At 62.3% G+C, this 25,194-nt stretch overlaps 1 protein-coding gene across 1 annotated transcript in view; it reads left to right on the forward strand.

Moving 5' to 3' along the window:
* Positions 1-25,194, forward strand: part of KCP (kielin cysteine rich BMP regulator) — a 47,308-nt gene that overhangs the window by 16,875 nt on the left and 5,239 nt on the right. The window contains exons 20-36 of the mRNA XM_030549839.1: positions 1,811-1,893; positions 2,461-2,554; positions 11,382-11,564; positions 12,012-12,182; positions 12,357-12,533; positions 13,672-13,754; positions 13,905-14,078; positions 14,522-14,704; positions 17,612-17,882; positions 20,305-20,472; positions 20,965-21,047; positions 21,250-21,370; positions 21,839-21,921; positions 23,067-23,166; positions 23,720-23,808; positions 24,346-24,448; positions 24,932-25,074. Of these exons, the coding sequence (XP_030405699.1) occupies positions 1,811-1,893; positions 2,461-2,554; positions 11,382-11,564; positions 12,012-12,182; positions 12,357-12,533; positions 13,672-13,754; positions 13,905-14,078; positions 14,522-14,704; positions 17,612-17,882; positions 20,305-20,472; positions 20,965-21,047; positions 21,250-21,370; positions 21,839-21,921; positions 23,067-23,166; positions 23,720-23,808; positions 24,346-24,448; positions 24,932-25,074 (2,309 nt within the window). The remainder of the gene's footprint in view (positions 1-1,810; positions 1,894-2,460; positions 2,555-11,381; positions 11,565-12,011; positions 12,183-12,356; positions 12,534-13,671; positions 13,755-13,904; positions 14,079-14,521; positions 14,705-17,611; positions 17,883-20,304; positions 20,473-20,964; positions 21,048-21,249; positions 21,371-21,838; positions 21,922-23,066; positions 23,167-23,719; positions 23,809-24,345; positions 24,449-24,931; positions 25,075-25,194) is intronic.

A 25,194-nucleotide genomic window follows, 5' to 3' on the forward strand; every position in this document is an offset into this window, starting at 1 on the left:
GTCAGTCCCCCCGCCAACTCCCTGCCCACAACTGCTCCGGTGCCCTGTGCGCCCACCCCCTGCCCGGCTCCTGCTGCCAGAACAACTGCAATGGTGAGAGGGTCCCGCACCCCGACCCCCTGCCACAGGCCAGTCCCCCCCGCACCCCAACCCCCTGCCCGCCTCGGGTCAGTCCCCCCGCCAACTCCCTGCCCACAACTGCTCCGGTGCCCTGTGCGCCCGCCCCCTGCCCGGCTCCAGCTGCCAGAACAACTGCAACGGTGAGAGGGTCCCGCACCCCGACCCCCTGTCACAGGCCAGTCCCCCCCGCACCCCAACCCCCTGCCCATGGGCCTCGGGTCAGTCCCCCCCCAATCCTGTGCCACGGGGGCCATGGGCCAGTCCACCCACACACACCCTGACCCCCTGCCCGCGACTGCCCCAGTGCCCTGTGCGCCCGCCCCCTGCCTGGCTCCTGCTGCCAGAACAACTGCAACGGTGAGAGGGTCACGCACCCCGACCCCCTGTCACAGGCCAGTCCCGCCCACACCCCACCCTCCGCCCACGGGGGCGACGAGTCAGTCCCCCCCACCCCGATCCTGTGCCACGGGGGCCATGGACCAGTCCCCCCCCACCCCGATCCTGTGCTACGGGGGCCACGGGCCAGTCCCGCCCACACCCCACCCCCTGCCCACGGGGGCGACGAGTCAGTCCCCCCCACCCCGATCCTGTGCCACGGGGGCCATGGACCAGTCCCCCCCCACCCCGATCCTGTGCCACGGGGGCCACGGGCCAGTCCCCCCAGCACACCCCAATCTTCTGCCTGCAGGGGCCACGGGCCAGTCCCCCCACACATAACCCAACCCCCTGCCCGCGACTGCCCCAGTGCCCTGTGCGCCCGCCCTTTGCCCAGCTCCTGCTGCCAGAACAACTTCAACGGTGAGAGGGTCCTGCACACTGACCCCTGCCTATGGGGGCCATGGGCCAGTCCCTCCAGCACACCTCGATCTTCTGCCCGCGGGGGCCACGGGCCAGTCCCCCCAGCACACCCCGATCTTCTGCCCGCGGGGGCCACGGGCCAGTCCCCCCAGCACACCCCGATCCTCTGCCTGCAGGGGCCACAAGCCAGGGCCCCCCACCCCAATCCTCTGCCCGCAGGGGCCATGGGCCAGTACCCAACCCGATCCCCTGCCCGTGGGGGCCACTGGCCAGTCCCCGTCCCCCCCCACCCGTGGGGTCCACGGGCCAGTGTCCCCCCCCACCTGATCCTCTGCCTGCGGAGGCCTCAGGCCAGTCCCCACCCCAATCCTCTGCCCGCAGGGGCCAAGGGCCAGTGCCCCACACACAGCCCGATCCTCTGGCCATGGTGGCCATGGGCCAGTCCCCTACCACCCTGATCCTCTGCCTGCGGGGCCCATGGGCCACTCCCCCTACACACCCCGATCCTCTGCCCACAGGGCCACAGGCCAGTTCCCACCCCATCCCTTGCGCGTGGAGCCCACGGGCCAGTCTCTCCCCATACCATGACCCCCTGCCCGCGGGGACCACAGGCCAGTCCCCCCCAATCCCCTGCATGTGTGGGCCACTGGGCCATTCCCCCCTCACCCCGAGCATGGGGGACCCCACTGGGCCAGTTTCTCCAGCCCCAGTGGACACGGCTCTGCCTGGGCTGAGGGCAGATCGGGCGTCGCTGCACTGGGCACAGACCCACTGGATGGAGTCTGGGCTGGCACCTCAGGGGCCCTCGCCCTCTGCCCCATCCTCCCAGCATGCATTGCAGAGGCAGGGTGCCCCCCGTTAACCCCCAGTGTCCCTGCTCGCTCTGCCCTAGGCTGCAGCTATGGGGGGAAGGAGTACCCCAACGGCGCTGAGTTCCCGCATCCCACGGACCGCTGCAAGCAATGCCACTGCCTCGTAAGTGCCCGGGGGAGAGTGGGGGGCCTGGCCCAAGGACGGCTCAGCGTGACCCATCGGACACCTGGGTCCCAGCCCGGACTCGGCTTCTGCCTTGCTGGGGGAAGCTGACCTGGTCACTTCATGGGGACCAATTGGGCAGCCAGCACCCTGGCAGGCCCCACTCCCCGCGTTACAGGTGGGGAAACTGAGGCACAGAGCAGGTGAGCATGGCAGAGCTGAGAATAGAACCCAGGCGTCTTGGTCCCCTGTCCAGTGGCTGATCCATGGCCCCCGAGGGAGGGGCCCATTTAACCCCTCCCTGCCACACTGGGGGCTGGGGCGTCACAGCGGACGGTGGTTTTCACGCTGTGCTGAGCAGGTAGGAGGTGCGGGGTGGGGTTGAGGGCTGGGTTGGTGGGCGGAGGCCTGGTGCTACGGGCACAGTTGGGGGCAGGGGGCATGGGATGGGTGGGATGCTGTGCTGGGGCATAGTGTGGGGGGTGGGATGGGGACTGGGAGGCAGGACTCCTGGGTTCTCTCCCCAGTAGTGCCTGGCTGGCTCTGACCTGCATCTCTCCCCTGCAGAACGGCAATGTTCAGTGTTTGTCACGGCGCTGCCCCCCCCTGCTCTGCACGGAGCCCATCCTGGTGCCCAATGGGTGCTGCCCTCAGTGCCCAGGTAGGCAGGAGCCCGATCGCTGCTGTTTCCTCTGCGGGGGAGTGGTCTGGGGGAGGTCATGGCCCTTCGCAGCAGCCCCCCATCTGTCTGAGGGAGGGGGGCCTGGGAGGTTCTGAGGGGCTGTTCACTGGCAGAGCCAAGCTGAGCCTGGCCCATCTGAGCTGGGAGGTCCCCCCCAGCACTGACCCCACTGGCTAAACTCTCTGCTGCCTTGAAACCCGCCCCCGCCATGGCCAAGGTCAGAGAGAGCCCATCCCTGTGGCCTCCTGCCTGCCCAGCTCTAAGCTCTCCTGGTACCCCTCCTGACCCACAGCTACCTGCTACCCCAGCCCTGGCCCCCACCCCTGGTGCCCGACCCAGTCTCCCGTGTAACGACGCTGCCTCTGGTGGGACGCAACTGAGAGTGTCAATTCAGGGCAGATCGCTCAGAGCAGGGCAGTCACAGCCCCCGGCTGGGGTTTCTCTGCACACCCAGGCAAACCAAACCAGCCGGCCAGAGAGGACTTTGGTCTCACCCCACTGGCTAACCACAAGTCACACCAGCAATTCCCTCAGACACTCCAGTTTCCCAGTATCACCACCAGGGCCACTCGTTATGGGGACGAATGGTTATGAAAACCAACACCCCAGTAAATGAAAATGGTTCTCTCGATCCCAAAGGACCAAGCCCCACACCCAGGTCAATATACAAGTCAGATCTTACCCACAAGTCACGCTGTTGCCAGTCCTTTAGAATCTAAAATCTAAAGGTTTATTCATCAAAGGAAAAAGATAGAGATGAGAGCTAGAATTGGTTAAATGGAATCAATTCCATACAGTGATGGCAAAGTTCTTGGTTCAGGCTTGTAGCAGTGATGGAGTAAACTGCAGGTTCAGATCAAGTCTCTGGAACATCCCCCACTGGGATGGGTCATTCAGTCCTTTGTTCAGAGCTTCACTTTGTAGCAAAGTCCCTCCAGAGGTAAGAAACAGGATTGAAGACAAAATGGAGGCGCTGCAGCGTTTTTTTATGGTCTCTTGTCATGTGGCCTCTCTTTCTTTGTTCCCTAGACATTCATCCAGCACATGGCAAGAAAAAGCCTTAGTTCTGTCCATAGGCAGGGTCCTGCCTGCCTTGCTGAGTGACAAGGCATATCTGCCTTCTCTTAGTGGGGCAATTGTGTAGCTGATGGTCCTTAATGGCCACCAAGCAGGCTAGGCAGTGCTGAGGCCAAACTGTCTGCAGTGTCTCCCAGAAGCATGGCACAAGTCTGAAATACAGACAGGATAGAGCCAATATTCATAACTCTAAATACAAAAATGATACCTGCCCCCAGATAGCACAGTCAGAACCAGCCAACCATAAGCTTGTCTTAGGCATCTTATTTGACCCCCTTCATATGAGATTTGGTGCCACTACAGGACCTTGGTTGCAACAATGATCTATATGGTCACTGGTCATATTAGAATCCTAGAACCTCAGGGCTGGAAGGGCCCTCAGGAGGTATCTAGTCCAACCCCCTGCTCAAAGCAGGACCAATTGTCAGACAGATTTTTACCCCAGATCCCTAAATGGCCCCTCAAGGATTGAACTCACAGCCTTGGGTTTAGCAGGCTGGTACCAGATTTGCCCATTACTTTGGGGTATGCTTTATTTGGGTCACTTTTCTGGGGAAGGGGATTCTGTAATTCTATCAATGTACTGCTTGTGTCACATGTGTTTTCATATGGAGCTGTACTCCCTTCTGCAAGTCCCCTCCCAATGGAGCGATCCTGCAGGATCTGGGTTCCCTAGGGCTGGGTTCCCCCAGCCCCAGAACCGGATGAGCACACCCACACCTACATTAACAGAGCAAGTCTGAGCGGACCGGGTCAATCAGCACTGTCAAGCTGACCCCTTATATGTCCCTGGACTCACTGGGCTGGATGAGGCAGCAATTTCAAGCTGACTCTCCTTATATGCCCCTGGGCTCCATGGACTGGGTCAATCAGCGCTGTCAAGCTGTTACCCTCATGTGTCCCAGATTCAGCACGTCCCTTCACAACACAATTGTACTGGCAGTAACCTGCTTGATGAGCAAACCCCACAGGATTCTGGGCTCTGCAGGGATCTTTAGCTTAGGTAAAAGAAGCGTTGCTGCAGAGTGAATGGGGGAAGCTAAAAACACAAAAGAGTGAGGTTCAGCCAGAGAGAGAGAAGCAACCAGCTTAACCATACAAGTTATTTATTGAATACTAGTGATAACTACACGAGGAACCTAGACCAAAATAACCTACATTATTAAGTTTAATATCTACGGTAGAAAGGAAAACAGAGGGGGGAGAGGGGTGTCACCCACTCCATGAGGCTTGAACTGGTCGGGGGTCTGTGATGGAGTAGGGGCTGTCTGTGTGGGGAATGGGAGAGCAGGGGAGGACTTTAGGGGATGGACGATACCGGAGCCTGTAACCTGAGCTAGATAAGGGAGGGGAAAGGTCAACACCTTTGCCCGGGAAGGGGACAAAGGAAGGGAGTGGCAGGAGGGAAGCAGTTTGAGTTTGGGCTTGGGGCTGTGTGGGTGGAATTCAGGGTATCCTAGCTAGGATCCAAGCACCCTGAAAGCCCAGAAGGACTCGATGGAGGGGTCCTGACTGTGCCTGCAAGCTCTGCTGTAACCTGTGTTCCTGTTGTCCAATAAACCTTCTGTTTTACTGGCTGGCTGAGAGTCACTGTGGGTCCCAGGAAGAGGGGTGCAGGACTGGACTCCCCCACACTCCATGACAACTGGTGGCAGCGGCGGGATATACTGCACCCCGTGGACGGCGCTTCCTGTAGTAAGTGACTGGGGAGCAGTAAAACGAAGGGGTGGTTAACCCCTGGGAGTGTGTGCCCAGTGAGAAGGACTTTGCAGTAACAGGGTCCCCCGGGGGATTGCAGCGAGCAGGGCGGAGGAGTCTGCAGCTCGACCCTGGCAGAGAGGTGGTGACCTCAAGAAGGGCTGGTGCACTAGGGGTCCCCCTGGAAACCGTGGGGAGCGGCGAGCACCCCGGCCTGTGAGTGGCCAGCAGGAAGAGGTTTGCCAAGCGGCACAAGTGTGACCTGCTGGAGCTGTGCAAGCAGAGGGGGCTGAGCCCAGGGAGACGCACCAAGGACCAGCTGATTGCCCAGCTGGAGCAGGGAGACCGCATGAATGAATGGAGCCCTGTCTCTGAGGGAAGCAGCCGGGCAGATGCAGCGCAGGCACCAGTGTCTGTCCCCGCTGGGAGTGGTCAGCCGGCAGACGAGGGCTTCCCGAGACCCCCCCTTTCCTAGGCCTAGGGGAAGGGCGGGGAGGAGCCCAGTGTATACCGAGGGCACCGTGACACCCCCGGCCAGCAGGGGATCCTACCAGTGAAGCTCACCCCCCAGCAGGGGATCCTCCCGGCAACGCTCAGCATCCATGGAGCGGATGCGGCTGGAAAATGAAAGGGGCGGAGGTAGGGGACTACGAACTGTTCAAACAGGCCCTGCTCCGCGAGTTTGGGCTGACTCCTGAGATGTACCGGAAAAAGTTCCAGAGTCAGCGTAAAACCCGTGAGGTCACATACCTACGACTGGTCAACCGGGCGCAGGGGTATGCCCGCAAGTGGACAGCTGGGGCCCAAACTAAAGAGGACCTGCTTGACCTATTCATACTGGAGCACCTGTACGAGCAGTACCCATCCGACTTGAGGCTGTGGTTGATGGACCAGAAGCCGGAGAACCCACAGCACGCAGGCTGGCTGGCCGACCAATTTGTGGACAGTCGGGCAGGGGATGGCAGGGAGGAGTCTCGAAGGAGCAGGCCTGCCTCAACGCAGAGAGAGAGTCACCGTGGGACCTCCCAGCGGGGGCCTATGGAGAACCCCCCCAAAAGGGGAACATCCAGCGTCAGGTCCCTCCGACCCATTCAAGGGGACCCACGAGACATGGGCTGCTATCGCTGTGGCCAACGAGGCCACATACGGGCCCAGTGCCCCAAGCTCAGGGACAGACCAAGCAGACCCAACCCGCAGAGGGTGGACTGGGTAAAAACCCAATCGGAGAAAGGGCTACATTCGCAGGAAAGGGGGGCTGGCAACATACCACCTGTGAAGGAGGTAGGAGGTCCCCAGGTCAGCTCCTCTGGGGGGCTGGATGCTCCAGGCTCCAGGTTTTTGGTTTACCGGGTGGGCGCGGGGCTGCCCCTCCGGAAAGAGTGCATTGTTTCCCTGAAGGTAGATGGGAGGAAGGTCACTGGGTACTGGGACACGGGCGCAGAGGTGACGCTGGCCCGGCCCGAGGTGGTGGCCTCAGATCGGATGGTGCCCGACACCTACCTGACCCTGATGGGCGTGGGTGGGACCCCATTCAAGGTGCCTGTGGCGATGGTACAGCTGAAGTGGGGGGCCAAGGAGGGCCCCAGGGATGTGGGGGTACACCCATATTTGCCCATGGACGTGTTAATGGGAGGGGACCTCGAGGACTGGCCTAGTAACACCCAGAGTGCCCTGGTCGTGACTCGTAGTCAGAGTCAGCAAAGGGCTCTGCACCCCAACAACGGGGAAGGTACTCGACTGGAGGTGCAGGACCCTAGCCCAGGGAGCGGGGAACGCCCAGGGGCATGGGTTCAGAGAGGCTGCGGCCTCAGACCCAGCCAGCAAGAGAGAGCCGGTCCCCATCCCTGTTCCAGCTGCTGAGTTCCAGGCCGAGTTGCAGAAAGATCCCTCCTTGCGGAAGCCCAGGGACTGGGCTGACCTTAGTGCGGTACAGACCATGAGGAGAGGTTGCAAGGAGAGGTTCCTGTGGGAGAAGGGGTTCCCCCAGGGGAAGTAGAGTCATGGGGGATCAGGAGGCAGCTGGAGGTTCCCCAGAAGTTTCGCCACAAGCTGCTGTACCTGGCCCATGACATCCCTCTCGCAGGGCACCAGGGAATCCGGCGCACCAGGCAGGGGCTGCTACAGAACTTTTACTGGCCTGGGGTCTTTACCCATGTCCGACAGTACTGCCAATCTTGTGACCCCTGCCAGAGGGTGGGGAAGGCCCGGGACAAGGGGAAAGCGGCTTTGAGGCCTTTACCCATCATAGAAGAATCTTTCCAGAAGGTGGCCATGGATATAGTGGGACCCCTCAGCAAGACGACCCGGTCAGGGAAGAAATACATCCTGGTGGTGGTGGATTTTGCCACTCGCTACCCCGAGGCGGTGGCCTTGTCCTCTATCAAAGCAGACCCAGTGGCAGATGCGCTGCTGACAATTTTCAGCCGAGTGGGGTTCCCCAAGGAGGTCTTAACGGATCAGGAGTCCAACTTCATGTCGGCCCTGCTCCGGTGCTTGGAAGAATGTGGGGTCCGGCATAACTGGGCCTCAGTGTATCACCCCCAGTCCAGCGGGCTGGTGGAAAGGTTCAACGGGACGCTGATGATGATGCTAAAAACATTTATGAACCAGCACCCGCAGGATTGGGACAATTACTTACCTCACCTGCTGTTCGCGTACAGGGAGGTACCCCAGGAATCTACCGGGTTTTCACCTTTCGAACTGTTGTATGGAAGGCGGGTAAGGGGGCCCCTAGACCTGAGGAGGGACGAATGGGAGGGGAAGGCCGCTCCCGAGGGAGAGTCAGTGGTGGAGTATGTCCTGACCTTCCGGGAAAGACTGGCCGAGCTCATGGGCCTGGCCAGGGAGAATCTGGCCCGAGCCCAGAGGAGGCAGAAGGTCTGGTATGACCGCACGGCACAGGCCCATGCCTTCGCTACTGGGGATGAGATGATGGTTCTCATCCCCGTGAGGAGAAACAAACTCCAGGCTGCCTGGGAAGGGCCCTTCAAGGTTATCAAGCAGCTGAATGAGGTAAACTATGTGGTGGAGCTGTCAAACCGGGCACATCACCATCGGGTGTACCATGTGAACATGATGAAACCATACTATGACGGGGAATGTGGTGTTGGCCGTGTGTGGCCATTGGGAGGAGCAGGGAGATGACCCTTTAGTGGATCTATTCCCTGGGACAAAAGCTGGTTCCCCCCTGGAGGTGATTCCCCTCTCTGATCAGCTGACCCTGGCCCAGCACGCTGAGATCAGAGGGGTGCTGCATCTATACCGACAGCTGTTTTGCAACCAGCCTGGATGCACTAATTTGACTGTCCACAGGGTGGAGACCAGGTCACATCCCCCTATAAGATGCTCCCCTTTTCGGGTCACTGGTAAAACTGCCCAGGATCTTGAAAGAGAGGTCAGGGACATGCTGGCTTTGGGGGTGATCCAGCCGTCTTCCAGCCCTTGGGCCTCGCCAGTGGTGCTGGTCCCCAAGAAGGATGGGTCAATCCGGTTCTGTGTGGACTATCCAAAGCTCAATGCCATCACCGTATCTGATGCCTACCCTATGCCCAGGCCTGACGAGCTCCTAGACAAGCTGGGAGGTGCGCAGTACCTCACCACTATGGATCTTACAAAGGGCTACTGGCAAGTGCCGCTGGACGCAGATGCCAGGCTGAAATCGGCCTTTATCACCCCTCTGGGGCTCTACGAGTTTCTGACCCTGCCCTTTGGCCTCAAGGGAGCTCCGGCCACCTTCCAGCACCTGGTGGATCAGCTACTGAGGGGGATGGAGAGTTTTGCCGTGGCGTATATTGACGACATCTGCATCTTCAGCCAGACCTGGGAGGACCACATGTCCCAGGTTAAACAAGTCCTGGACCAACTCCGAAAGGCTGGGTTAACCGTAAAGGCTAAGAAGTGCAAGGTGGGGATGGCTGAAGTATCTTACCTGGGCCATCGGGTGGGGAGCGGCTGCCTGAAGCCGGAACCAGCCAAGGTGGAGGTGATCAGAGACTGGCCCGCTCCCCAAACCAAAAAGCAGGTCCAGGCCTTTATCGGGATGGTGGGGTACTATCAAAGGTTCGTGCCCCACTTTAGTGCCATAGCCGGCCCCATCACTGAACTGTGCAAAAAGGGGAAGCCAGACAAGGTGATCTGGACTGAGCAGTGCCAGGAGGCTTTCCGGGTGCTGAAGGAGGCTCTTGTTAGTGGCCCAGTTCTGGCAAACTCAGATTTTGACAAACCCTTTATGGTGTTCACCGACGCCTCCTACATGGGACTGGGGGCGGTGTTAATGCAGGAGGATGAAAAGGGGGAGAGACACCCCATCGGGTACCTGAGTAAGAAGTTGCTACCCCGGAAGCAAAGCTACGCGGCCATCGAGAAGGAATGCCTGGCCGTGGTGTGGGCCCTTAAGAAACTGGAGCCATATCTTTTGGGGCGACACTTCACCGTGTACACCGACCACTCTCCCCTGACCTGGCTGCACCAGATGAAAGGAGCCAACGCTAGCTCCTGAGGTGGAGCCTGCTCCTGCAGGACTATGAGATGGACGTGGTCCATGGGAAGGGAAGTGCCAACCTGACAGCGGATGCGTTGTCCCGGAGAGGGGGCCCTGAACTTCCCCAGGTCACTGGGCAGAGTGACCCCGCTCAGTTCAGTCTTGAAGGGGGGAGAGATGTGATGCAGTAGGGGCTGTCTGTGTGGGGAATGGGAGAGCAGGGGAGGACTTTAGGGGATGGACGATGCCAGGGCCTGTAACCTGAGCTAGGTAAGGGAGGGGAAAGGTCAACGCCTTTGCCCGGGAAGGGGAACAAAGGAAGGGAGTGGCAAGAGGGAAGCAGTTTGAGTTTGGGCTTGGGGCTGGATGGGCGGAATTCAGGGTATCCTAGCTAGGATCCAAGCACCCTGAAAGCCCAGAAGGACTCGATGGAGGGGTCCTGACTGTGCCTGCAAGCTCTGCTGTAACCTGTGTTCCTGTTGTCCAATAAACCTTCTGTTTTACTGGCTGGCTGAGAGTCACTGTGGGTCCCAGGAAGAGGGGTGCAGGACTGGACTCCCCACACTCCGTGACAGGGTCCCAGGTGATGGTGGTAGCTGAGGGTCCTGAGGGCTGGAGACAGGCAGAGTCCCCAGTACAATCAGCCTGGAGAAGATGGAGTTCCAGTGAAACTGATGCCTAGTTTGGATCTAAGCATCAGAACACTAACTGGAGGGTGAGTAGGGATTTTTGTAGAGAAAATACAATTGTTCAGGGGAGAGCAATAGATTTGTTTATAGGTAAGGCTGAGGGTTTTCTTTAGGCTAGACAAAAGGAGCTGATCACTCTTGGCTATGGGTGGTGTTTTCTTCCAGGGAGCTCACAATGCAACTAGGCAGCTTCACTATTTGGATATCAAGTAAGGATTCATTACTAGAATTGGTCTGATAATTGCTGAGCTGGGTCTGTGCAGACATAGGTCTCATTAGCATCTGGAGCAGAGATTCCCATGATGCATTGCTTCCCTGCTTTTTCTGGTCCCAGAATTCAGTGTGGTTCTTGGTTCTCCATTCTGTATGCAAATTGAGATGTCTTCCTGTCCCATCTTTCATGCAGATGAGGCTAGGGGAGTCGTCTCTGCTCTCCATTCTGTATGCTAATGGAGATGTCTTAATCTTGTCACCCTTGTCAGGAGGGGTCTAGGTGTGTCTCCTAACGCCCTTCACTGCTCTCTGCAAAGTTTTTTCCTCGGCTGGGTTTTGGTTTAAGCAGAGGCTGTTTGGGGGGGAGGGTGTCTTTCATGAGTCAGACTGGATACTGCACCCTGGTTCCCCAAGAACACAGAGGTGTCTGGTATCAAGGCCAATGTACAAATCACTGAACTTTCCTTATTAATGATGTTACTCCCCCATGCTCCTCACTCCCAGTCCGCAGCCTCCTGCTGTCTCAGCCCTGGGTCATTGATTGGACTGAGACTTGGGGGTTCCCTTCCCTCCTGCCCTGGGCTGCGCCTGTGGGTGTCGGGTGCTCTATCCCCAGCACCCACCCCCAACCGCCCCTTTCTCCTCCCAGAGCCCCCGTCTGGCTGCCTTTATGCGGGCGTCTCCTACCAGCACACGCAGCAATTCTACGACCCCTCGGACTCCTGCCGCCACTGCATCTGTGCCAACGGGACCGTCACCTGCCAGCGCCAGCCTTGCGCCCCCGTTCTCTGCACCCACCCCCTGCAGCAGGACTGCTGCCGTTCCTGTGATGGTACCCCCCTGAGCCCCCCTGCTGGGCCCCCCACGGGCCCCCTGGTCCCGCTGGGCTTCCCTGGATCCCCTGAAGCCCCTGCTGACACCCCCTGCAGCGGGACTGCTGCCACTCCTGTGACAGTACCCCCTGAGTCCCCTGCTGGGCCTCCTGAGCCCCCCACTGGGCCCCCTGAACTCCCTGCTGGGCTCCCCAAGTCCCCCTGTGGGGGCCCCCAGCCTCGGCCCTCTGCACTCACCCCCTGTGGCGGTACTGCTGCCGCTCCTGAGACGGTACCCCCCCAGTCTCCTGTTGGGTCCCCCAAGCTCCCTACAGCCCCATGCTCTGCTCCACCCTGCAGCAGGACAGCTGCCTCCTACAACAGGAACACCTCCCCACAGCCCCTGCCCCACGTCTCTGCTCCTGCCCTGCTCTCAAGCCCGGTGCCATCACCCACTCTGCCCCTAGGCTGCCTGTACCAGGGGAAGGAGCTGCCCAATGGGGAGCAGTTCCCGGACCCCACGGAGCCATGCCGTGTGTGCATCTGCTGGGAGGGCAGCGTCTCCTGCCAGCCCAGGGCCTGCCCGCTGCTCCAGTGCCCCTTCCCTGCCCGGGGGCCGTGCTGCCAGGTCTGCGAAGGTGGGTTGAGCGTGGGGTGTGGGCGGAGGCCGGGCTGGGCTAGCCCAGGGGGGAGCTGGGCTCCACCAGCCGGGGTGCCAGGGCTGGGGGGTGGGTCAGTCCCTGGAGAGTGTCTTGGGCTCTTACCCCCCAGCAGCACCTGGCATCGGGCTCACTCTGTCCGGCCCCCCACAGGCTGCGAGTACCTGGGCAAGGGTTACCTTGATGGCCAGGAGTTCCCAGACCCCCAGGACGGCTGCAGCCACTGCACCTGCCTCCATGGCTTCGTCACCTGCACCAAGACGTCCTGCGACCCGCCAGGCTGTCGCCACCCCACCAGTCCTCCCGGCCAGTGCTGCCCTGTGTGCCAGGGTGAGTGGGGCTTGGGGGAGGGTGGGCACCACATGGCAAGGCCACTCTCCACCAGCGCCGGGCATGACTGGGGAACCTCAGTCCTTGTTTAAGTGATGGAGTATGGCCAGTGCCCCCCAGTCGCACTGGTGCCTCTCACTCCTGACCCTCAGCCCCCTGCTAGCCAGCCCTGGGCTCCCCTGGTACTCCTCAATCTCAATCTGCAGCCCCCTGCTGTCTGAGCTCTGCCCCCTCCCAGCCCCAGTGGTGCCCCTCACTCCCGACTCGCAGCCCCCTACCAGCCCAACCCAGCTCTGCTCCTCCCCAGCCCCGTTGGTGCCCCTCCTGCCTGACCAGCCCTGGGCAGAGCCATGGGGCAGGGTGGAGCCAATCGATGGCTCCAGCGTTTCCGTTCCTCACAGGCAGGCCTGGGCCGGTACTGGGCAGAGCTGGTTCGGCCATTCCCAGTGACGTGGCAGGAGCCAGGGAGGGCAGGGGAGGGTGGCCCAGTGGTTAGGGCTCGTGTGGGGTGGAGGAGGCGGGTTTTACTCCTGCCCTGCTGCCGATGCCTTGCTTGACCCTGGGCAGGCTCGGCCTCAATCTCCGGCCTGGGCGTCGCAATGCCCGGCCGGCCTTCCCCCTCCCTCCCCAGGCAGAGCCTGAAGCGACACCAGCCCCCTGTCCCCCCCTCGAGCGGAGCCTGAGGCGACACCGGCCCCCTGCCCCCCCCGAGCGGAACCTGAGGCGACATCGGCCCCCTGACCCCCGCTCGAGCGGAGCCCGAGGCGACACCGGCCCCCTGACCCCCCCCCGAGCAGAGCCCGAGGCGACACCTGCCCCCTGACCCCCCCGAGCAGAGCCTGAGGCGACACCGGCCCCCTGCGCCCCCCCGAGCGGAGCCCGAGGTGACACCTGCCCCCCCCCCCCCCGAGCGGAGCCCGAGGCGAGAGCAGGCACAGGCCGGGTCTGGGGGTGTTGCTGGCTCTACGGTGGGAAGGTGCTGGGCCTGGGGCAGGGCGCAGGATTGGGGCCAGATCTCCCAAGGGCTGGGGGGGATTAGGATTGGCGGGTGTGTGGAGGGGACGTGGGATATGGGGGTCACAGTGTGGGGGGCTGGTTCTCCCCCACCCTCAATGTCTTTCCTCCCCTGCGGTGCCAGGCTGCCACTTCCAGGGCCAGGACCTCGCCGACGGAGAGACCTTCCCGGCCCCCGGCGGGCGCTGCGAGCAGTGTCGCTGCCTGGTACGTGGCAGGCCCTGTGGGCAGAGGGAGCCTGGCACAAGGCTGGGGTTGTGCCGGGGGGATGGAGCCCGAGGGGAGCGGGGGCACTAGGGGGGGCTCAGCATGGTGGGGGACCTGCCCCCCTCACTGCCGCGCCCTGCCCTCTTGCAGCGGGGAGAGGTGTCCTGCGGGCCCCTGCCCTGCCCTGGGGTGACGTGCCCCCACCCGGCCGTAGGCTCCTGCGACTGCCCCGTGTGTGACGGCTGCAGCTTCCACGGGCGAGCGCGCAGCAACGGAGAGCGCTTCCCCGACCCCCATGACGCCTGCCGCCTCTGTTCCTGCCTGGTGAGTGCCCCGTGTCCACCCCCGAAATGCAGCCAGCGCTGTGGAGGGGCCAAGCAGCAAACAACGCCACCCGGTGCTGGGGATGGGGGTCGTAGTCCTGGCGCCAACCACCTCTGCTGGGGGTGCTAGAGTCACCCCGGGGCCTGGGACAGGACAGTGGGCCGGTAATAGCCACATACAGGCAGGGCCTTGGACTCAGCTAAGGCAGTTTCTCCAACAGCACAGTGCCCACTAGTGCCACCCTGGAGCCAACTCTGAGTGCCAGGAGAGGTGCCCCTCTGCACGGGTTTCCCAGCACTGGCCTGGCCCTGCCCTGCCTGTGGGCACCATGGGGGCTTGAGGCCCCAGGGACGGGCTGCTGGCTCGAGGTGGGGGCTTTCAGTCCCTTGCATGCCAGGTCAGAAACCCGGCCAGACGTGATGCTGGCGGCTCTTGTCCCGCAGGATGGCAGTGTGACGTGTGTGCCCGTGCCGTGCTCCCCCACCCCCTGCCGGAACCCTGTCACCCTGCCCGGCCAGTGCTGCCCCCAATGCTCCGGCGCCTGCCGCTACCAGGGCCATCTCTACGAGAGCGGGACCACCTTCCGCCCCCCGGGGGGGGACCCCTGCTCCACCTGCACCTGCCTGGTGAGTGATCCTTCCACAGGGCCCACCTGCTCCACCCCACGGCCCCCAGCCTCCACCCAGTTCCCCCTCCGACCCCTGCCCTGATACTCCCGGATCCCCCCGACCCCCGCTCAGTTCTCCCCTCCGACGCCTGCCCTGATACACCCGGATCCCCCTGACCCCTGCTCAGTTCTCCCCTCCGACCCCTGCCCTCATACTCCCAGATCTCCCCTGACCCCCGCTCAGTTCTCCCCTCCGACCCCTGCCCTGATACACCTGGATCCCCCCGACCCCTGCTCAGTTCTCCCCTCCAACACCTGCCCTGATACACCCGGATCCCCCTGACCCCCACTCAGTTCTTCCCTCTGACCTCTGCCCTGATGCCCTGGATCCCCCTGACCCCCACTCAGTTCTCCCCTCCGACACCTGCCCTGATACTCCCGGATCCCCCCGACCCCTGCTTAGTTCTCCCCTCCAACACCTGCCCTGATACACCCGGATCCCCCTGACCCCCACTCAGTTCTCCCCTCCGACCCCTGCCCTGATACTCCCGGATCCCCCTGACCCCTGCTCAGTTCTCCCCTCCGACACCTGCCCTGATACACCCGGATCCCCCCGACCCCTGCTCAGTTCTCCCCTCCGACCCCTGCCCTGATACACCTGGATCCCCCTGACCCCTGCTCAGTTCTCCCCTCCGACCCCTGCCCTGATACTCCCGGATCCCCCCGACCCCCGCTCAGTTCTCCCCTCCGACACCTGCCCTGATACACCCGGATCCCCCCGACCCCTGCTCAGTTCTCCCCTCCGACTCCCGTCCCACTCTGCCTGGATTCCCCCCGTCCAACCCTGATCCCTTGACTTCTGCTGGGTCCGCCCCCCGATCCCTGCCCCACTCTAGCCAGATCTGCCCTTTCTGATCCCCACCTGGATTCCCCCAGATTCCCTCTGCTCTGCCCGGATCCCTCTCCAAACCCCACCTGATTCCCTCCCTCCACCTCCTCGCCCCTGCTCGGACCCCCACCCAACTGGTGCTCCACCCAGATCGACCCAATCCCTCCCCCGATCACTGCCCAGCTCCTCCCAGACCCCTCCCCACCCCCACTCCAGCCCTGTTCTTCTCAGGGCTTGTCTACATCAGAAAGTTGCAGCGCTGGTGAGGGAGTTACAGCGCTGCAACTTTGAAGGTGTACACATCTGCAGGGCATCACCAGCGCTGCAACTCCCTCTTTGCAGCGCTGGCCGTACTCCCGTTTTGTCTCGGGTGTAGAGGATCCAGCGCTGGTGATCCAGCGCTGGTAATGCAATGTAGACACTCACCAGCGCTTTTCTTGACCTCCGTGGAAGGAGGAAGCCTCTGGTAATCAAGCTGGTTTCCTTTCCCGGTTTGCTCTCTCGTTCCCGGAGCCACCCAGCAAACCGCAGGGAAGGAGACCTGCTTGCTCGGGGTTCCGGGACCGAGAGAGCAAACCGGGAAAGGAAACCAGCTTCGCCGCGGTTTGCTCTCTCGGTCCCGGAACCCCGAGCAAGCAGGTCTCCTTCCCCGCAGTTTGCTGGCTGGCTCCGGGACCGAGAGAGCAAACCGCGGCGTTCCCGGTTTGCTCTCTCGGTCCCGGAACCCCGAGCAAGCAGGTCTCCTTCCCTGCGGTTTGCTGGCTGGCTCCGGGACCGAGAGAGCAAACCGCGGCGAAGCTGGTTTCCTTTCCCGGTTTGCTCTCTCGGTCCCGGAACCCCCCTTGAAGCCGCCCAACAGCGCTGCAGTGTGGCCACATCTAACACCACTTGCAGCGCTGGTTGCTGTAAGTGTGGCCACTCTGCAGCGCTGGCCCTATACAGCTGTACTAATACAGCTGTAACAACCAGCGCTGCAAAATTTTAGATGTAGACATGGCCTCAGACACCCTCTTCTGTCTCAGGTACCCCTCCCCCACCTTGTTGTACAGACAAAACTACACAGGATCTTTTCAGGGGGCAAGACAAAAATGCCACATTTATTATGATAAGAATCTGATTTATGACCAATAACTAATATCTTAATTCTTATACACACACATTATATCTAACACACACACACACACACACACACACACACACACACACACACACACACACGTATGTCCATCAGATGTTCAGCTGAGTTCGTGGCTTCAGTTTGCAGCTTGGGTTCGTAGCTTGTGGCGGTAACTGGCCAGGAAAGCCGGACACAAGGACAAGCTGGGTCTCTGTTGGGCCTGCGACCATTTCCTTCCATGTTGGCAGCCGAATGTTACCCAGAGTCTCTCATCTCACCCTTCTGTTTTATAAAAAGAACAGGAGTACTTGTGGCACCGTAGAGACTAACAAATTTATTTCAGCATGAGCTTTCGTGAGCTACAGCTCACTTCTTCAGAGGCACAGGCTTTTAGTTTGGATTCAAAGTCTATAGGTCTTGCTGTGTCAGGCTGCCTCCGGGTTTGAACTGATCACCCATCAATTGCAGGCCTGACTTTCAGCCTTAGACCTGGCTTTGATCTTCCTTCTGTTGTTCTTTTGTCCTTTTCTTTTTAGGGTGGATGCTTCTTCCTTTGTTTAGGGCTGTTGTCTAGGTCTTCAGCCTTGGTTTTTGAACTTTATCTCATCAGGACAGGCTGGGGCTGGAGGTTGATTCTGTCATTCATACATACCTCATTCACACATCTAAACAAAACTAATAAGATTACAGCAGGGTTTGCAAAAATGAAGGTTGGAGGAAGCTTTTACAAAATGGGATGAATGTTTGTTTTAAAATGGGGTTTGAATTACAATATGGCAAACAGTGAACAGAAGTTACAGTGAATGGTGAACAGAAGTTATATTAATAAACTGAACAATTAAAAACAATTTCATTTATCAATTCTACAACCTTCCCTTGCAAGCCCCGTCCCGCAGCCTAACAGCCCCATGTGCCCGCAGGACGAAGCAGTGACGTGCCAGCGCGAGCCCTGCCTGCAGCAATGCACCCACCCCATGCCGCCTGCCGCCCCCTCCTGCTGCCCCGACTGCGACCGCTGCCTCTTCGAGGGCCAGGAGCTCGCCAGCCGCCAGGCCATCACTCCACCCTCGGACCCCTGCCAGCGCTGCCGCTGCTTGCATGGCAACGTGCTCTGCACCCCCATCCTGTGTCCCCAGGCCGCCTGCGCCAGCCCCATCCAGCGCCCGGGCCACTGCTGCCCTGAGTGTCCAGGTGAGGAGCCCACTGCCTCTCAGGGGGCCCCACACACGGCACTGCCTCCTCCTGCCTTCTAGCTGCTGCTGCGGGCGGCTGGGCAGGTTCGGGGGCAGCAGAAGCCACAGAGGTGCCAGCTGAGCTGCCTCCACTAGGGGGCGCTGCTGGCAATGCATAGCCCGGGGGATGGGGGAGAGCTGGGGGTGGGGGAGCAGGGGCAGGGGGTTGGGGGGAGGAGGGGCACGGCCCAGCCGGGAGGTTGGGGGAGAGCCAGGGGGCTGGGGGAGCGCTGGGGGGATGGGCAGCCCCCTGCAGTGGCTCAGTTCAGCACATCTGGCCGGGGCGGCAGGCCAGGTGGGCACTGACCCCCCCTCTGTCTCAGTGTGCCGGCACGGGGGGCGGGAGTATCCTGAGGGCTCGCACTGGCCGTCCCCGACGGACCCCTGCCAGCTGTGCTCCTGTGTGCTAAGGGTCCCTAGAGCCCCAGCCCCCGTCTGTCCGGGCCCCGCACATCTCCCCGGGCTGCGGTGGGAGCTCACTCCCTGGCAGGACCAGGCCAGGCGCCCTGGGGCTCAGTGCCACAGTGAGCAATGGGGCAGTCACCCCCCCCCCAGGCCAAAGCTGAACCCAGCTCAGCAAGCTGGCTTGGGGCATTGGTGCCTGGCTGGCTCGGTGCTGGGCATTCATTGCTCAGGTCAGGACGGGCGTCAGCCAGACCCCCCCAGTGCCACGCCCATCTGGGGCACAGACTGGGAGGGAAGCAAGAGCCATGAGGTGAGGCCAGCCAGCTGGGACAGGGCACCAGGGAGCCAGGCACTAACACCACGTGGGCTGGGGCCACCTGGTTCCTGGGGCGCTGGGGCGGGGACTGTGTGTGCAATGTCCATGAGCACCGGCTAGTTCTTCCCTCTGGCCCCTTTGCTGTGCCCCAGGGGTACTGACCCCACCTGGGCGTGTGTGGGTTACAGCGCCCTGGTGCCCCTCCTCTCTGTGCCTGGAGAGGCAGGTGTCACGGAGTCCCCGGGCGATACTCTGGAACTGCTCCCCACAAAGCCAGTCAGGAGCTCACCCGGCTTCGCCCTCCTGGGTCTGGCCTTGGAGCAGTCAACATGTGCCCCTCTGTGCGCTTCCCACAGCAAGTCTGCCCAGGGGGGGTCCTGGGGCAGCCAGAGGGTCCTGCACCCCCACTTCGCTGTCAGACGTGACTCTCAGCCAGCCAGTAACACAGAGGTTTATTCGAGGACAGGAGCGCGGGCCAAAACAGAGCTTGTAGGTACAGAGAACAGGACCCCTCAGCTGGGTCCATTCTGGGGCCCAGAGAGCCAGACCACCCTGTCTGCCCTCACTTCCCGTCCCCTGCAAGATCCCAGCTGAAACCGCCTCCAGCCCCTCCTCTCTGGCCTTTGTCTCTTCTGGGCCAGGAGGTCACCTGATCTTTGTTCACCTTTAGCCACCCCCTTGCAGGGGGAAGGGCCCCAGCCATTTGTTGCCAGGAGACAGAGTGTCGGCAGTTTATGCAAGCTGGAGATTTAAGAAAGGCATAGGGGAAACTGAGGCACCCACACAGTATTCAGAGGAAACATTAAGAACAGTCCCACTTCGTCACAGCAGGTTGGACCTGGCTGTACTGGCCCCGCCTGGGCATGTGGGTCCCAGGATTTGATTGTTTTGCCACGTTTTGCAGGTGTTTGTCCAAGCCCCCAAAGCGATGCTGTCCCGGGCCCGGCGACAGGCCCGCGGCTGGGCTGGGTTCACTGGATATTTTTCACTAGTTGCTGCCACTGGGGATTTGGTGCAAATGTTCCGCCCAAACGCCGCTGGTCAGCGAAGACATGGTCCAGTCAGAGGGCGTTCGACCTTCAACCCTGGGCATCGGCACCCACAGCTGGGGCAAGAGCCCCATCTACCCATTCCCCAGCCCAGATCTCCAGCCCCGGTTCGTGCTTCGGATGGAGGGGGCGTATCCCAGGCCAGGGGCTCCCCCCATGCTGACGGCTTTGCCTTTTCCCCCTCAGGGTGGGGACGTGCTCTGTGTGATGGCCCCGTGCCCCCTGCTGACGTGCACCCACCAGGTGATAGAGCCCGGGGACTGCTGCCCCCACTGCAAAGGTATCACATGCCCTGGCCACTGCCCGTCCAATGTCCCCCAGGTGGCATCGGGCCTATCCCTTTAAGAGAGCAGGTTCATCTACATAACTCCACCTGAAACAAGTGGTCTGTATCAGTCAATAATGACTCGTTAGCATGGGTGGTCGGCGACTTCTGTTGGTCCATATTGGGCCAATAGTGCCTGCCCGGACAGACCGCTGCAGGCTCTGGTGTGGGGCAATGGGCGCCCATTGATCCGTATCGAACTGATGCTCCTGTGTGATGGACCGTGCAGAGGGCACAGGCTTGACATTGGTGTGAGTCTGACCCGCTGCTCTCCCGGTGCCCACAGGCTGCATGTACAATGGGCAGGAGCATGCCAATGGCACCAGCTGGTTCTCCTCCCCTTGCGTGTCCTGCCTGTGCATCCACGGCATCGCCACCTGCGCCCAGATCCACTGCCTCGGCTCCTGCCTCCGCCCCATCGAGGTGCCCGGGGAATGCTGCCCACTGTGTGCAGGTGCGAGGGCGGGCGCGGCTCTGTCAGGCCCACACGGGGGCAGGGAGGGGAGGGGGCACAGGGCTCAGAGGTGAACAGCTGCTGCAGAAGAGAGCACGGGGGCTAGAGCCGTGGAGTCGTAGAGTCAAGGGCTGGAGGGGACTGTCTGACCCAGACAGGCCCCAGGGGTTGGAGCTCTGATGGGCGTCTGGCTGTGCACACGTTAGTGCCCCAGGGACGTCCTCACGGCCAGTGGCCCCTCCTCAGCAATATTAACTTCCCTGCCCCCAGGCTTTGCATCAGCCACAGGCATTATCAACAGTGATTCTACATTTACTGTTTCTTTGACTAGTGGCTGATCGGGGAGCCTGGACTCCTGGCTTCTGCCCCCGGCTCTGGAAGGGGAGTGGGGTTTAGTGGTTAGTGGGGCAGGGTTGGGAGCCAGGACTCCTGGCTTCTGCCCCCGGTTTTGAGAGAGGAATGGGGACTGCCCTGAGTGGGTTTTCTCCCCAGACTGCATGTTCGAGGGCCGGCTGTACAGCCCTGGGGAGAGCTTCCAGCCATCGCTGGACCCCTGCGAGATCTGCACCTGTGAGGTAAGGGAACAGGGAGCAAACACCGTTCCCCCAAGCCTCCCGCACTGTACACTCACCCTGGGGGTGCTGCAGCTTTGGGGGTCTGCTCTCCCGTCAGGAGTCTTTTGGGAGACTCATCAGGGAGGGGGTCATTCCAACGGGACTGGCAGGGTCTGTGCTGTGAGGGGGCGGTAACCAGCCTGGCCTCCGCCTTTCGTTCCAGCTGCTGGCAGCCAGGGGGCCGCACGTGCGCTGCTACCGCAGACAGTGCCCCAGCCTGGTGGGCTGCCCCAGGAGCCAGATCCAGCCGCCCGGGCCGCACCACTGCTGCCCCACCTGTGCCCGTGAGTATCCTGTGGGCACGTGCCAGGGCATAGCACAGGGCAAGCATTGCTCTGGAACGCCCCGTGCCTACCCCATGCGCCCCACTGTGCCCCCTGCTGGGCAAGGCCAGGCTGGAGTCTCCAGGAACTCCCCCCACAGCCAGTGCCCCCACGTCATTCCCCCCAGTACCCCCTGCTGGGCCAGACCGGGGCTGGAGTTGCCACGAGCTCCCCCTATGGCCAGTGCCCCTCCCACCAGTGCCCCCTGCTGGGCCAGACCAGGGCTGGATTTGCCCGGAGCTCCCCTCACGGCCAGCGCCCCTCCCCTCAGCAACCCCTGCTGGATGAGGCTGGGGCTGGGCTGTTTCCTGTCACACGGGTGTTTGGCCCTAGCTCCTTCGAGCAGGGCAGGGCAGGGCAGGGTGGGGCTGGCTCTTGTGCCCCGGCCCCTCGCCCGGTCCCTCACCCCGCTGCCTTTGTGCCTTGCAGAGGCCTTGAGTAACTGCACAGCTGAGCTGGCTGGGAACGAGCTCCAGGCGGCTGACGACCCCTGTTACACCTGCCAGTGCAAGGTATGTGGCCCCGGGGTTGCTCTGTCCCTCCGCCTGCCAGCGGGTCCCTAGTGCTTCACTAGGGCATTGGGACCAGCACTGACTGCCAGGGGAGAGCGCCCCCTGCTGAGTCCCCTGCCCTGCCCCCTGCAGCACAGCGCCCCCTAGTGCTTCACTAGGGCATTGGGACCGGCACTGACTGCCAGGGGAGAGCGCCCCCTGCTGAGTCCCCTGCCCTGCCCCCTGCAGCACAGCGCCCCCTAGTGCTTCACTAGGGCATTGGGACCGGCACTGACTGTCAGGGGAGCGCGCCCCCTGCTGAGTCCCCTGCCCTGCCCCCTGCAGCACAGCGCCCCCTAGTGCTTCACTAGAGCATTGGGACCGGCACTGACTGCCAGGGGAGAGCGCCCCCTGCAGAGCCCCCTGCCCTGCCCCCTGCAGCACAGCGCCCCCTAGTGCTTCGCTAGGGCATTGGGACCAGCACTGACTGCCAGGGGAGCGCGCCCCCTGCAGAGCCCCCTGCCCTGCCCCCTGCAGCACAGCGCCCCCTAGTGCTTCACTAGGGCATTGGGACCAGCACTGACTGCCAGGGGAGAGCGCCCCCTGCAGAGCCCCCTGCCTTGCTCCCTGAAGCACAGCGCCCCCTAGTGCTTCACTAGGGCATTGGGACCGGCACTGACTGCCAGGGGAGAGCGCCCCCTGCTGAGCCCCCTGCCTTGCTCCCTGCAGCACCCTGTGCTTTCCTTGGAGGTCTCCCATCCAAAGAGTGACCGGGCCCAACCCCATGTGTCGTGAGATGGGGCCAGAGCCCGGCAGGGGGAAGTGGGGGTTCATGGCCCTTGATTTTCAGGGGCCCCCCGCAGTTTGAAGGCTCCAACTCTCCCTCCGGTGACCCTCGGAGCCATAGGAAGCACGCTGTGTGCGGCCCATCTGCCCCATGGCTCCCCTGCCGCACCCCTCCCCTCTCACCCCATTCGCAGGAGGCCTGGCCGAGAGAGCATGGTGTCGGGGTCCTCAGCTCTCGGCACTGGCCTCCGTATGCACAGCCGCCCCCCGGGTGTGTGTGCAGGGGGTGCCGCGGCCCCGTCTCGGGTGTGTGTGCCCATGCCGCGGCCCCGTCCCAGGCTGGCACGGCTGAATCCCGGCCCCCGCTTTTCTCATTGCAGGATCTCACCTGGGTGTGTGTGCGCCAGGGCTGCCCACAGCTCAGCTGCCCCCTCACTGAGCAGTTTACCCCCCCGGGCGCCTGCTGTCCCATCTGCGATGGTGATGTATGGCCAGCGCCCACTCGTGCCCAGAGGCCTCGCCGATGGGCACCTCAGTGCACATTTTGTTGTGGAGGGGAGGGGGAACAGCATGGCACCAAGAAGCGGGGGGCTGGGATCTGGGGATCAGGCAGCAGCTCCCCCCCTTCTCAGCTGGGCACGGAGCCCTGTGGCTGAGGTGCTTGGAGCTGGCCACAGGACAGCTGCCCCTTCTGGGACAGCAGAGGCCAAGCGGGTGAGGGGGACCCCAAGCAGTGACCTTGGGTTAGCTTCCCCCAGGTCTGTCTGTCCAGGCACCCGTCCCTGCGGACAGACAGCACAGCACTAGCTCTGAGCCCCGCCCATCCCAGGGCTGATAACTCTGAAGCCTAGTGATGGCTGTGTACCAGTCAGCGTGCGAGAATCCCCCCCCCTTCCCATCATGTGGCCCCCCCGGGAACCGTCCTGTTCTGTCATTGGTACAGCTGGTCACAGGACAGCTGTCTGCCCACGCAGTTCCCAGTGCCCGTTCCCGTGGGTCTGGGGGCAGTGGCTGACAACCCCCCCCCTTGCAGAGTGCGTGATAGAGACTGGAGGGCGTCGGGTGTTGGACGGTGAGAGCTGGACGGACAGCGAGGAAGACTGCGTCAGCTGCACCTGTAATGTAAGCCCTGGCATGGCCCAGCAGGGGCACCCCCACCCCATCCCAGTGCGCCTGTGCCCTGGGGCATCCCCTCCCCCCCACCTGGTGCATCTGTGCCCTGGGGACTCCCTTCCTGCCCGCAGCCTGGTGTGTCTGTGTCCCTACCCCTCTCCCTCCAGCCAGCGATTCCCCAGTCGCCAGGCAGGGAGGGGAACCCAGGAGTCCTGGCTCTGTGGCAGAGATACCCGGACAGGCCATGTGGCACCTTGCTTGGGCTGCCCCCTCCTGGCCAGCGGGTGCGCGGTACTGAACTGGGAGGGGGCATGCCCGCCTGTGTGCATGCGAGGCCAAGGGGTGTGTTTGGGGGGCAGAGGGCAGGGCTCTCCATGTGGAAAGGATGGAGCAGCCCCCCTGCAGCAGGTGTGCCCTCTGCAGACTGGCTACCGTGTCCTCTGCGCCATGGGGGTGCCTGGCCGGGGGGGAGAGGGGCAGAGCGCTGCCAGGGGCTGGGCCCAAGGGCCCGGATGTCCCCTTCTCTCTGGTGTCTTTGCCATGCAGCGGGGCCACGTGGAGTGCCACATCGCAGAGTGTGAACCCGTGGAGTGCCAGGGCGGGCTGCGGAGGGTGCGGATGCCCGGCTCCTGCTGCTACGAGTGCCAAGGTAGGAGCTGCTCCTGGTGGTCTGGCCAGGTGCAGGGCCCACATCCCAGGAGAGGAGGGGTGCCAGACCAGTAACTCCACAATGCCAGGCTCCCTAGGGGTGGGGGGTGCCCAGTTCGGTGCCAGCCCCTCGCTGGCAGATCCCAGAGGGCAGCACGGAAGAGGTTAGAGGGGCTGTGCACAGACGGCACATTCAGCTGCCTTGGTGCCAGTCTGAGCGGGGTTAACTTCACAGCCTCTGCGATGAGGCTGACCAGTGTCCACCCTACACCCCGGATGGGGAGACTGAGGCCCAGAGCAGGGAAGGGGCCAGTGCTGGGATGTGCTCTGCTCGAATCACCAGCCATGCTGCCTTCTGCATTCACACTATCAGGCGGCAAACCGGCCCCTCGCTGGGCGGGCCAGACCTGGTGCCCCTGCCTGCGCCGTGCCAGTCCTGCCACCTTGTCAGGACCCAGCACTGAATCCCATCCTCTGCCCCCAGACTCGGACGGCTCCTGCTCCTACCAGGGCCAGCGGTACCAGGCCAGCGAGCACTGGCAGGTGGACACCTGCACCACCTGTACCTGCGTCTCCGGGGAGGTGCACTGCCGGAGCCAGCGCTGCCCCCCAGCCGCCTGCGCCGCGGTGAGTGGGGCGCTTGGGCAGGGGCCCGGCTAGACCCTGCCCTCCCTCTCCCCGCTGGTCAAGCTCCTTGGCTGGCCTTCCCCTCCAGCCCATGGGGGGCGCGTCAGAGGCCCCAGAGAG

This window comes from Gopherus evgoodei, chromosome 1 (assembly GCF_007399415.2).
Source record: "Gopherus evgoodei ecotype Sinaloan lineage chromosome 1, rGopEvg1_v1.p, whole genome shotgun sequence".
Lineage (NCBI taxonomy): Eukaryota > Metazoa > Chordata > Testudines > Testudinidae > Gopherus > Gopherus evgoodei.